General features: G+C 36.5%; 1 protein-coding gene across 11 annotated transcripts; it reads left to right on the plus strand.

Moving 5' to 3' along the window:
• The first annotated feature begins 2,642 nt into the window (after positions 1-2,642).
• LOC124844433 (large ribosomal subunit protein uL18-like) lies at positions 2,643-4,552 on the plus strand. Of its 11 annotated transcripts, none has more exons than XM_088100281.1 (6): positions 2,643-2,780; positions 3,029-3,294; positions 3,415-3,516; positions 3,639-3,688; positions 4,144-4,260; positions 4,357-4,552. In XM_088100281.1, the coding sequence occupies exons 3-6, from the start codon at positions 3,448-3,450 to the stop codon at positions 4,433-4,435; spliced, it is 315 nt and encodes a 104-aa protein (XP_087956407.1). In that variant the 5' UTR covers positions 2,643-2,780; positions 3,029-3,294; positions 3,415-3,447; the 3' UTR covers positions 4,436-4,552. The 11 variants fall into 11 exon arrangements, 8 of the variants coding, with proteins under 8 accessions (XP_087956407.1, XP_087956409.1, XP_087956408.1 ...); XM_088100283.1 differs by having other exon boundaries at positions 3,152-3,294; XM_088100282.1 differs by having other exon boundaries at positions 2,653-2,780; positions 3,148-3,294.
• Positions 4,553-12,240: the final 7,688 nt, after the last annotated feature.

A 12,240-nucleotide genomic window follows, 5' to 3' on the forward strand; every position in this document is an offset into this window, starting at 1 on the left:
CACTCTAGGTGATGGGAAACCCTTTAGGGACTTCCGATCAAAAGAAGTATAAACTAAAACTAAGACTAAAGAAAGGGAAGTAGAATAAAGATTGCTAAAGCTCTTTCCTTATCTAAGTCTTAGATAGATTCTCTTTAACTAATTCCATTGTTTTGCAGGATAATAAAGGTTGGAAGGATCCTAGGAAGTTGCCAAGCAAGAGGGAACAAAGGAGGCCAAGAAGAGTACAAGAATTTCACATGGCGCTCAGCGCACGCGTTGTGCCGCTCAACGACAGCGGGACTGACTTCTCTTATATTTGAGCACGTTTTCAATGTTTACCATATGGAACATGTGGCCAGCTGTATAGCTTTCCCTGCACACTTCTCGTAGAGCTTCATGCACATTGCTAATATGTCGAGTAGCTTTCTAGGCACGTTTCTCTTCATCTATAAAAGAGAAGTCAAATCCTTTGTAATGGTAACTTGAGTGATATAGTGAATTGCTGCCAAATTGGATTTCTAGCCACTTCTCCAGGTTCATTGCATTATGCCACTTTAGCACACTTATCCTCTAGCTTCCTTCCCTCTTGGAAGGCTTTTTGAGTTAGAGACTTCGCTTACACACTTCCAAACACCGAAGCACATTTTCACAAACACCTTGTATGCACCAGATCAACCATCAACTTCTTCCATTCCGCTACCACTTTCTGGTTCGAGGAGCTGCTCATTCTTGAAGATTGGAGCTGCTTCCATCACTAGGGTTCGCCCAAGCCTCTTCTCTCAGATTCTCCTCACTCTAGCCTCCCTAAACATTTCTCCCAAGCTCTCTCTTCACTTTCCCCTTCACTTTTCCACTAAAAACCCTACTTCTCACTTGCTTTTCACTTTTCAATCATCAAATTTTGGGGTTTTTAATTGTGTGGTTGCTAGGGTCAGATTTGTGCACTCTATTTGAGCTTGAATCTCTGTATCTTTGTCTTCAACCAAGTCAGTTCTTGTTATGTTGAAAAATGTTGATGAGAAAGTTTGATTTTTGATGTTATATACTGTCTGTTAACGGTTGCAAATACCGTTATTTGTGATGTCATTTTGATACTAAATACACCCATTTTCACTTAGAAATTGGCTTAGACTCATTCTTTTTCATTAAGTTGTGTGAATAAGAGAGTTGACGTTGAATTTGATGATTTTATGACTAGTTTCCCTTGTTTTGATAGGTAATGCGAGAATGCGGAAAGCAGAGATGAAGTGCAAAGCAGTTAGAGCTCAAAAAGGCCTGCAAAAGCACCAAAAGAAGGGACCGCACGAAGCTTGGGCGCTCTCCTAGGCCGCCTGAGCGGCGGACCCCGAAGCTTGGGCGTCCAATTGAAGGCTCCAGCCCTATATGAGGATCGTCCATAGCCTGGGCACCCTAAATGGGGCGCCCGACCATCGTGCGTCGTGGATTAGGCCCAGTTTTTGCTTTGTTTCGACTCTTTTGGACCGGGCCTGATGAACAATTTTTCAATCTCCGAAAACGGAGTCAAAAACTTGTTAACCCTCGGCAAGTGTAACCGAATCATATCAAGTAATAAAAAATTGTAAGACCAAGTATTATTTCCCAAGAGACTCACGGCACTAAACAGTTATGTGATTACTCAACTAATTAAGACTTTAAAAAAAATATTTGGGGTTTTTGAATGTAAATGCAATAAAATAAACATGAATGCAATTTGATCAATTGAGGTTAAACACAAGAAAGAATGGATGAAGTTGATGATATTGTTGTTGGGTTCAGATTTCACCTAATTTACTCTCATGCATTTATGAATTCGCCTTTCTTTTCATTAATGTTAATGCCACTCTCTAAAGTACCTTAAACCCGATGTCTCGCTGACGAAAGCCTATCCTTAATATGAGTTCATACAATTCCTAGCATCCCTAATAATTAATTCTGAAGCACAAAAGCTTAAAGGCAACCAACCCTCATATCCCTATGTCTAGGCAATACTGCTTTTGGGAGAATTTCCCCAGTTCTAGATTTCCCCGTATGTGTCCATATCGACAAAATCAATAATCATGACATCGAATGAGTTAAACAATGCATGCTTTGAGTAAAGAGGAAAAACCCTAACAATTAATGAAAGAAAGCATGTATCTTATAAAAGATCTTGAAGAACAAATTCAATACATGAGAGTTTAATAAGGTTACATCTTTCCCAACAACAATAAGGGTTAGCCCTCCATCGTCATGGAAGAACTAGATGAATAATGGAATGAAAGAATGAAAGAGATAGAAAAACCCGAGAATCACTAGTGGAAAAATAACATTTTATGACGATCATATTATAACGTAGTTATGAAAATTAGTTATAATATCTAATACGGTGGCAAACTTGTAAATAATTTAGTTCATATTATAATGGAGTTATGAAAATCAGTTATAATATCTAATACGGTGGCAAACTTGTAAATAATTTAATTCATATTATAACGGAGTCATGAATATCAGTCATGATATAAAATGCGTGACATAAGTTTAAAAGATATTATAACGGAGGTAAAGACCTTTGTTATAATACATGAGTGGATAGAAAATTTTGGTAATATATTATGCCTGCTTTTGAAAAAACGGTTATAATATCTCTTTAACCGTCTTGACTTCATCAATGGGTCGTTTACTCTTAATCAACTTCACACAGATATTCACACAGAAACCCTAACTGGCAGGGCACCATCAGGTCTCTCGGTTGTAACATTTCATCACAAGAGCACATCTTCATCATAAGCTTTTCACTCTCGCTTGAGAATTTTTAAGCCGTAAGTTTCCATTTCTCTTCACATATCTGCATTTTCGTTTCATTCATCATCCAACCACATCTACTGCTAGGGTTTCTCACAAACCTTCATCTTTTTTGCCTTTACCTTCGATTCCACCGATTGAAATATCATTTTCCACATTTTCCACCGATTATAATCACATTCTACCGATTATAATCCCTTTCCACCAATTAAACATTGATTTACACCGATCAATCGGTCAATTTAAGGTTTCTACTCCATCTTAGGGTTTTTCGCATCGAATCCTAAGCATAACTTCTCGCTTAGAGTTCTCGTCTTTGATTCTCTCTGGATCTCGAGCTTGTTCTCAAGTTTCTACTCCATTCCACTGCGTCTTCTCTCTAAGGAAGCTTAAGGAGGTCCGAATCGTGTTCGCGTTGCTTCGATCAACTTTTCCTCAGGTCGTCTTCCATCAACTCATTGCTTCGAAGTTGTTGTCAGGGTGGATGGCTTGCTTTACAGGGGTGTTGAGGCAGTGTGACATAGTTATAAGGTACGTGGTTTCTTGGGTTAATGTGCTTTCAGGGTCAATGACCATAAACAAAAACAGGTGAAGAAGAGCAGAGAACAATGAGTGTTTGGTCCAAAAACTTGAGCTCAGTATTCTATGCAGTTTCGTACCATCCCATTCAAGCTGACAGCATCGATGACATGGATGTTGTTCCTCACGACAATGCTGTTTATCGTGCTTAACTCTGTTCCTCTATTGGCCTCTGTCTGTTTTTCTTTTTCCTTCACTTTTTAATAAATTATTATAATTTTGGTTCCTTTCTAACCCTTACTAACCCCATAAACAATTGATAGTTTTTTTCTTTTTTTACGGATTTGCTTTTGCAGCCAGCGACTATATCCTGCACTTATGTATGGGCTACCTGGCAAGGACTTTTGTATGTACTAAACTCTTTAGTTAGAACTTGTGTGTGCAATAAACATTGGTCTCAAGCTTTGGAATGGTTGTTGAATTTTATAATGTGTTGTTGCGTCTTTGCCTGCCCATAAAATAAATGTTGTCTGGTGTATTTACGTATCTATTGGTTGAGCTCTTGATACTGCTGAAATGCTTGTCCAATTCTTCATACATTTTTACATTGGTATTCCTTTGGTGAAAATTTCTTTAGAGTTGATTTTTCAGGGAATGTGGATTCCAAAAACAAGATATCACTGCACTGTGAATTGAACTGACATCTAACCCTTTTTATAATGCTTTGTTTTTTGTCTTGTGTGTTTTATTTACATTGTCTCCCTTTTAATGCTTTGTTTTTTATGAGGTATAGGAGTTTGCTATGATCTGTGTTTATATTTGTTTTTACATCTTATTCAGTTGATTTGTTTCACTTTTGAGGCCATTGGAGAGGATTATTCTGTTGAACCCGCTGATACCAGGAGACCATTCCGTGCTCTCGTTGATATTGGTCTTATCAGGACTACAATGGGAAATCGTGTCTTTGGTTCCCTTAAGGTGATCTATATGCAATGCTACTTGGTTTGTTTCTGATTTATTAGTTGATTCTTTGGGAAACATATTCTTAATGCATCATGTCCTCTATTCATATAGTAAAGAGAACGAAGATCTTTCAGCAAAGGCAAAGGCAAAGTTCAGCATATCTTTCAGCAAAGGCCTAGTTATGAAGTAGCCACACCATTATGTATATACTTTTTTTTTGCATTTTTCTAGGTAATAATCATGATTAGGCCGTATTAGTAAAATTATATATAGTTCAATTTTGATGAGTTGAAATTGATTCTTTCTAGACTTTAGCTTTTTTGCTTTTAAATCCTGTCATGTATTAATCATTCTTGTAATGTTGTACAGAGTATCTGTTCCTCATTATTAGAAACATGGTTGGTTATTAATTGAAATTAATCAAACCTAGCCAATGGCAAAACCTTTTCTTTTTCATGTTTTGGAAGTGAATCTGTATAATTTGAAATGGATATTCAAATATGCTTTAGTTTATCAAAAGAGGGTTTCGAACCGTATGATAGCTTTTTAAAATTTTAATTAAGAATACGAGAAAAATTAAATAAAAGAGGATAATACTAGAAAATTTGATTGGATGTCAAAATGTAAGCATGAAATTTTTTTTATATAAAAAACAACCTTTTATAAGGTACATGATAACCTATGTTATAATAGGTTAATTATGATATTATGATAGGTAAAAGGAACTACGTTATAATATGCTGAATCTATTATAACGTAATTTTTAGCTACGTTATAAAATGTGCAGACCTATTATAACGCCCAGAACTATATCTCCAGTTTGTACGTTATAATAGGTCATTTTTGTATGTTATAAAATGTGATTTTTGTACTAGTGAAAGAGAAGAGGAGAGTCGTCACCATCTCCAAATCTACTCCCAAGGGGTGAAAAGTGTGTTTCTGTGCTTAAGCAATCAAAAGATACTAACCCTAGGAAGACTAAAGCCTTATATAGGCATCTAAATATTACAGAAAAGTAAGCCCAAGCCCATAAGAGCCTTATATAGACTTCTAAATATTACAGAAAATTAAGCCCAAGCCCATAAGAATGCCAGAAAACAAATCCAAGCCCATAAGAATGCCGCTCAGCAGTAAATACCACTCAGCGATACGTGCACGTCTTCAATTCTGCCCCTCAGCGGCAGTTATTGCCCCTCAATGGTGACTGCGGGTCTTCAAAGTGCCGCTCAGCGGTAAATGGCGCTGAGCGGTACTTGCAGCTTCTTCCTTTTATGCACTTTTTCTTCCTTTTCTAGGTTCCAACTCCTTGCTACTTCAACTTCTTCATCCAATTCATCCTAATTCTTGTCAAAACAAGGAAAAACAAGCATAAAACCCATCCAAATCTCTTATTTTCGAAATTTAAACAAAAGCATGATTCCAAGCTAGTTTTTAAGTCATAAAGGGTGTTTTTAATATTAAAATTAAGTATAAAAATAACGGTTTTTCAACCATTATCAGGGCCCTGTTTCTATTCTTTTCTAACTTTATTTAAAGGACCCAGGCACTCTAGGTTTTGTATCTCTGTCTAGAGCAACACAACAACACACTCTTCTACTCTTTAAAGGCGAATCTGGAGGCGGGAGTGATAACAATTGAAAAACTGTTATTTTTAGAGTTAATTTTGACCTTAAAGACAACCTTTATGACTTAGAAACTAGCTTGTAATCATGTTTTTGCTTATCTTTTGGAAATAAGAGAGTTGGATAGGATTTATGCTATGTTTTCCTTGTTTTTGCAGGTTTTAAGACGAATTGAATGGAAGAAGTGAAGTAGCCATAAGTTGGAATCATAAAAGGAAGAAAAAGTGCATAAAAGAAGAGCCGCAATTACCGCTCAGCGGTAATTTTCGCTAAGCGGCGCTCTGAAGTCCTGCAGTCACCGCGGAGGGGCAAAACTACAGTTGAGCGTCAAATAGAAGAACCGCACTTACCGCTGAGCGCCATTGTAATGGGACTTGGGCCATTTTTCTGTAATCTTTAAGAGTCTATATAAGGTTTTAGTTGACCTAGGGTTAGGATCTTTTGGCAGAGCGAAGCAAAATCACATTTTCTTCACCCATTAGAGGATGATTTTGGATGCTCATGCTCCACTCTTCAAATTCTAGGGTTCTATCTTTCATTCTTTTATTATTTTTCATCTAGTTTCACCATGATTATGGTGAACTAAACCTTCATTGTTGTTGGGAAATCAATGTAATCCTTTGAAACTCTCATGTATTGAATTGGTTCTTTAATTCATATGTTTTCTTTAATTAATTGTTAGGGTTTTTCTTCTATACTTTATCCATGCTTTGTTTAACTCATTCAATTGCATGATGATTGATTTTATTTGTATGGACACATATAGATAAATCCAGACATGAAGAAATTCTCCCAATACTAATATTGCCTAGACATAGGGATAGGAGGATTGGTTACTTTTAAGCTTCTGTGCGAATGTAATGCATGAATAATTGCTAGGGAGACAAGACATTGTAAACTAGTGATTAGAAGTAGGCTTTCTTCACCAACACATTGGGTTTAAGGTAAATTAGAAAGTGGCATTAACATTAATGAAGAAGATGAATTCTTGAATACATGAGAGTGGGTAAGATAAATTGAAAACCCCAACAACATCATCATTCCATATATTTCAATCACTTTTGCTTCTTTTGATCCAATTCATCAATCCATGCATTCATATTTACTTTTCGGTATTTGCATTTAAACCTACAAGAATGTGTTTTACAAGTCTTATTTAATCAATAAATCATACAACTGTTTAGGCCGTGAGTCCTTTGGGAAACGATACTTGGTCTTACCATTTTATTATTACTTGATCTGATTCGATACACTTGCCGAGGGTTAACAGGGAGTTTCATCTTCTACTCTTAGGGTTTCACTATCTCATGCTTTTCCATTATTCATCTAGTTTCTCCTTGTCTATGGGAAACTAAACTCTATTTGTTGTTAGGGGATGATGTAACCTTGTGAACTCTCATGTATTTGAATTGATTCTTAATTTATATGTTTTTTCATTAATTGTTAGGAAATTCATTTGTTTCAATGCTTGCTCTATTTAACTCATTTAGTAGCATGATTTCTGAATTGCATGAGTGTCGGAAGGTTCCTTACAATTCAGGTTCTTGTTGAATTCTCCCAAGGGTAATATTTCTTAGGGATGAGGGTTTGAGTACTTGGTCATCTTAACCTCTTGATCTTCAGACTTAATTCTCTAGCAACGCTAGGAATTGCACGAACTAGTAATTAAGGCAGGCTTATTGCGCCGAGGGATCGGGTTCTAAGTAATTTAGTGAGTGATGTTAACATTAATGTAAAAAGAAGAATTCTTATATACATGAGAGTAAACTTGGTGAAATCAAACACTAACAACATATTCATCTCATATTAAACAACATCCGTTCATCTTTTTGTTAGTCTACTATTGATCAATTTGCATTCATATTTAATTTTATGTCTTTGCATTTGAAACCAACAATCTCGTTTTATTTAAGTCTTAATTAATTGAGTTATCACACAATTGTCTAGTGCGGAGAGTCTTCAGGGATACGATACCTGGTCTTACCATTTTATATTACTTGTGCGATTTTGTACACTTGCAAATCCATCAACAAGTTTTTGGCGCCGTTGTTGGGGACTCACGGTTTAAACTATTCTATTTGTGTGATTCTTAATTAACTTTGGCTTTATTCTATTTTACTTTATTTTATTTTATTTTATTCTATTTTATTTTATTTTATTTTATTGTATTTTATTCTATTTTATTTTATTTTCGTCTCTTTTATTTTTATTTTTATTTTTATAGCGTTTTGATTTTAGTTTATGCAGGATACAGCTAGGACTCGAAGCAACAAAAGTTCTGAACCTCTTTTTGAAGGACTTGAGACTAGTAGGAGGAGCAGGATATCCAAGGAATCTGCTCTAGAGATCCGTTCACCATTTGATCAGAGAAACATGGACAACAACGGTGGATAGATTGGTAGACGTACTTTGGCAGATTATGCCACCGTGATTGGCCCTCATCATTTTAACAGCATTGCAAAGTCGAGGGTCAATGCCACGAATATGGAGGTGAAGCCTGCGTTGATCCATCTTGTGAAGAGCAACCAGTTCAATGGATGATGGACAAATTTATGAACACCAAATTATGATGTCACAAACTTGTTTTTCAATCGGCAAGTGTGACCGAATCGTTCAAGTAATAAACTTGGTAAGACCAAGTATCGTTCTTCCCAAAGGACTCACGGCCTAGTTTAGTTGTGTGGTTTCTTGATTAGCTAAGACTTAAAAACGAAATATTTGGATTTTATATGCAAAAGACGAAAATTAAATATGTATGCATGAAGTTTTGATCAATGGCAAAAAGCAAAAGATAACACTTTCAATGAAATTTATGTATGAATATGTTGTTGGGGGTCAATTTCATCTTATCCACTCTCATATATTTTAGGAATTCAACATTCAAATCATCATTGTTAATGCCACTCTCTAAAGTACCTTTCAAGAAGGCTTCTCCCCAATCACGAGTTCATACAATTCCTAGCATTCCTAATGATCAGTTCATAAGTGCAGGAGCTTAACGACAACCAATATAATATTGGGAGAAATTCCCCGGATCTAGACTTCCCCGTACGCGCCCGTATCGACAAAACCAATAATCATGCATCGAATGAGTTAAATAATGCAAGCATTAAACAAAGAGGAAAAACCCTAACTAATGATGAAAGAAAGCATAAATCTTAAATAAAAGATGTAAAAACAGATTCCATATATGAGAGCTTCAAAAGATTACATTGATTCCCCAACAAACATACAGAGTTTAGTTCACCATATTCATGGTGAACCTAGATGAATAATGATGAGAGGGTCGCACCTCCCACAAAAATTGATTGCATAAAAGAATGCAGTATAGTACTAGGAAGTGACTCCTAGGTCGTCTCTCAAGGACCAATATGCGGTTCAGTCTCAGATCGAACACGTAGTGGGGGGGGGGGTTGTGAAAGCAAGTGAACTTAAATTAAATTGAAAACTAAACGCAACCGAACATAATTGAAGGCATTTAAAGTAAATGGAAACAGTGAACTGAACGATCCTAAAGCAAGGTGTGTGAACTAATTTAAATACTCTCGAAAAATCTAAAAACTTATCTCACACTATTGAAATCAAGACATCAGCAGAATCACACTTCAGCGAGAATAAAATAGTTGGAATGAAACATCAATTCAAAACACAATTAATGAACACATGCAACTACACTAATTTTTTTTAAATGCGAAAAGGCTTTAACCACTTATGACGGAGTAGACACTTCAGCAAAGTCACTTAACCTATTAAAAATGAAACTATTGAGATAAAAATGTAAATTTTTAATTGAAGATATTCACCAACACATATCATTCACGGAAGCAACACGTGTGCACATTCCAATTAAACATAAAATTTCATCACCAACCCAAATGGGCATAATCCACCGAGTGCACCAGCTCCTTGCTTCACCTTTTCTCCCTCATTAAAACAGCATCCTATTCTCTAATTTCAACTTTGTAGGTGGCGGCATACGGCTACTTCTTCTAAAGGAGATGAAATAAAAAATTGCCAGCACCACCCAAAGTCCATCCGGACATGACAATGCTCTCACTTTTACAAGTTGTCCTCGCTGGAATCCAGCTTCAATAAAAAGTGCGTAACCAAATTGAAAACAGCACATTAAAAAAAAATTAAAAGTTCCCTTTTTCTTTTTCATCACCGTGCACATCATTCCAGCCTAGCCAGCCGTGACACCTCATTCTTTCCCTCTCGGTGCCCATCTAATCACTTCTTCATTCTCTGGAAAAAGACAGTTCTCTTTTCTTCCAGCAGCCGTGATGTGGATGCTCCAAGAATTTCATCACCGAGTGTGCACTTCTGCAGCCGTGACCCCACACTCTCCAACGTGCTGCTACTCTCCAAAATGAAATGTGCTACATTGCAGCCGTGACACCTCCAGCTTTCTTCTTCCCACTCATCCAAGATCCAACAGTGTAAACATGGTTCACCGCCAAACTAAGAAAGAAAAATTCCCGTGAGCTGCTTCTATGCTTCCAGCTCACCGTGTGCGTACAGCTGCTGGACGAACGTGAGGACCCAAACTTCTTTTCAAAATGAAATACAACCTAATTTATAGAGTATGAAGATGGAATTTTAATTCAAGCATGCAAAAGAAAAACGAGACCGGACACCATCCAAGATTGAAAGCAAAATAAATTCACGCTAGAATCAAAATCACCGTTGGAAGCAACATGCCATTCCTACAAAAAAACGTTCAAAAGCCGAGAGAAGAAAAACTAGTAAACAGTGGCCAAAAAAAAATGTAACTAGCGGCTGCACAAGGGCCGTGTGTCCCTTTTTAATAAGGGTAGGGTCCACACAAAAAACCCTAGGGTGCCAAGTCACTAACTTCTAATTTTTGGGTCTAATCTAATTTACCAAAAATTGACCCAAAATATAAGAGTTGATACAGAAATTCTAAACTACTGAATTACAATTTAATTAATTCTAAAATGTCTGTGTGGAGAGTCTTGAATTTATTTGGCATTCTTCCTGATGTCCCAAAATGTATTTCCGAAATTTTCCTGCACTTCAAAAATGCACTTAATCAGCTCAGAAAACCCAAATTAGCACAATTACAAATTTCCGACCAAATTAAGCAGAATTCGGAAAACGGGGAAATAACAAACAATTAAACACAATTCCCTGGTTTATTTAAGTGCAATAAACTAAATATAATTCAAGAAATAACGACTCATCAAATAACAATGAAAGAAGGAAAGATAAAACTCTAGAAACGTGAAGAGGAAGCCTCAGCATCCAAGATCCTCCTTCAAAGGGGTGGAAGAGAGAGTGTTTGCTTCGTTCCAGCCAAAGATACAAACCCTAGGAAACCCTAAAGCTTATATATTATTCGTAAATTACAGAAAATTAGGTCCAAGCCCATAAAAGTGCCGCTCAGCGGTAAAGTACCGCTCAGCGGTAAGTGCGTGAGACGTTTCTTCCCCTCAGCGGCCATTTTGCCCCTCAGCGGACCTCCCGTGACTTCCTGAGTGCCGCTCAGTGGTAAACTGCCGCTGAGCGGTGACTTCGGCTTCTCCTTTTGCACTTTTTGATGTCTTTCCTGATTCCATCTCTCTCCTTCTTCACTTCTTTCACCAAATTCACCTTAAAACCTGCACAAAAACACTGAAATCAAGCATAAACCTGTCCAGCTCTCTTATTTATGAAAATATGAAGAAAAGCATGATTTCAAGCTAGTTTCTAAGTATAAAGGTTGCTTTTAGTATCAATTTTAAGCATGAAAATAACAGTTTTTCAACTGTTATCACAACCCCAAACTTAGAACTTTGCTTGTCCTCAAGCAAACAAGATGTAACTCCATCTTCAACCAATTCATATGATGGTTCACTCATTCAAAAATCCTCTTTTTCAAGATAAGTAACAACTTCACTCAAACTTATGACCAACAGTTCAATCAAGATGTGCACATGCTTTAGTGTTCACAAAGTCATTTAAATTCCAACAAATGCTATTTTTCATGAATGATCAACCAATTAAGCATGGATGTTCATGTGCTAATGGAATATTCCCTCACTAGGTAAAGTGTTTCACTCAACACACAAGTGTATAAAAGGTAATCACTCATTCACTCTACTATCACAATGTCACATGAATCAACTTTGCCTTTCATTTTACCACAATCAAAAACATTTACAAGCATGCATCATCACAAGGACTTTTCAATGGCTTATAATGTGGCTGGGCTAACAAGAAAATTGGTTTTTCTGGATCACAAAATCCTTGAGTTAAGAGAATCATAACAACACAATTTTTCTTATTTTTCCCAACTTGCCTTTGCATTTGCATTGAGCTTTACTTCTTTTTCTTTTCTTTTCTTTTTCTTTGCATATTCTTACTTTTTAGC

This window comes from Vigna umbellata, chromosome 10 (genome assembly GCF_029865625.1).
Source record: "Vigna umbellata cultivar VRB3 chromosome 10, Vumbellata_1.0, whole genome shotgun sequence".
Lineage (NCBI taxonomy): Eukaryota > Viridiplantae > Streptophyta > Magnoliopsida > Fabales > Fabaceae > Vigna > Vigna umbellata.

Bases quoted from the DNA above. Each gene is read 5' to 3' on its own strand.
- LOC124844433 (XM_047321377.2), top strand. From the start codon at position 3,409: ATGCAGTTTCGTACCATCCCATTCAAGCTGACAGCATCGATGACATGG. The intron at 3,689-4,143 runs GTATGTACTAAA...TTCACTTTTGAG, and splicing joins GCTACCTGGCAAGGACTTTT to GCCATTGGAGAGGATTATTC. The intron at 4,261-4,356 runs GTGATCTATATG...CTATTCATATAG, and splicing joins GTGTCTTTGGTTCCCTTAAG to TAAAGAGAACGAAGATCTTT.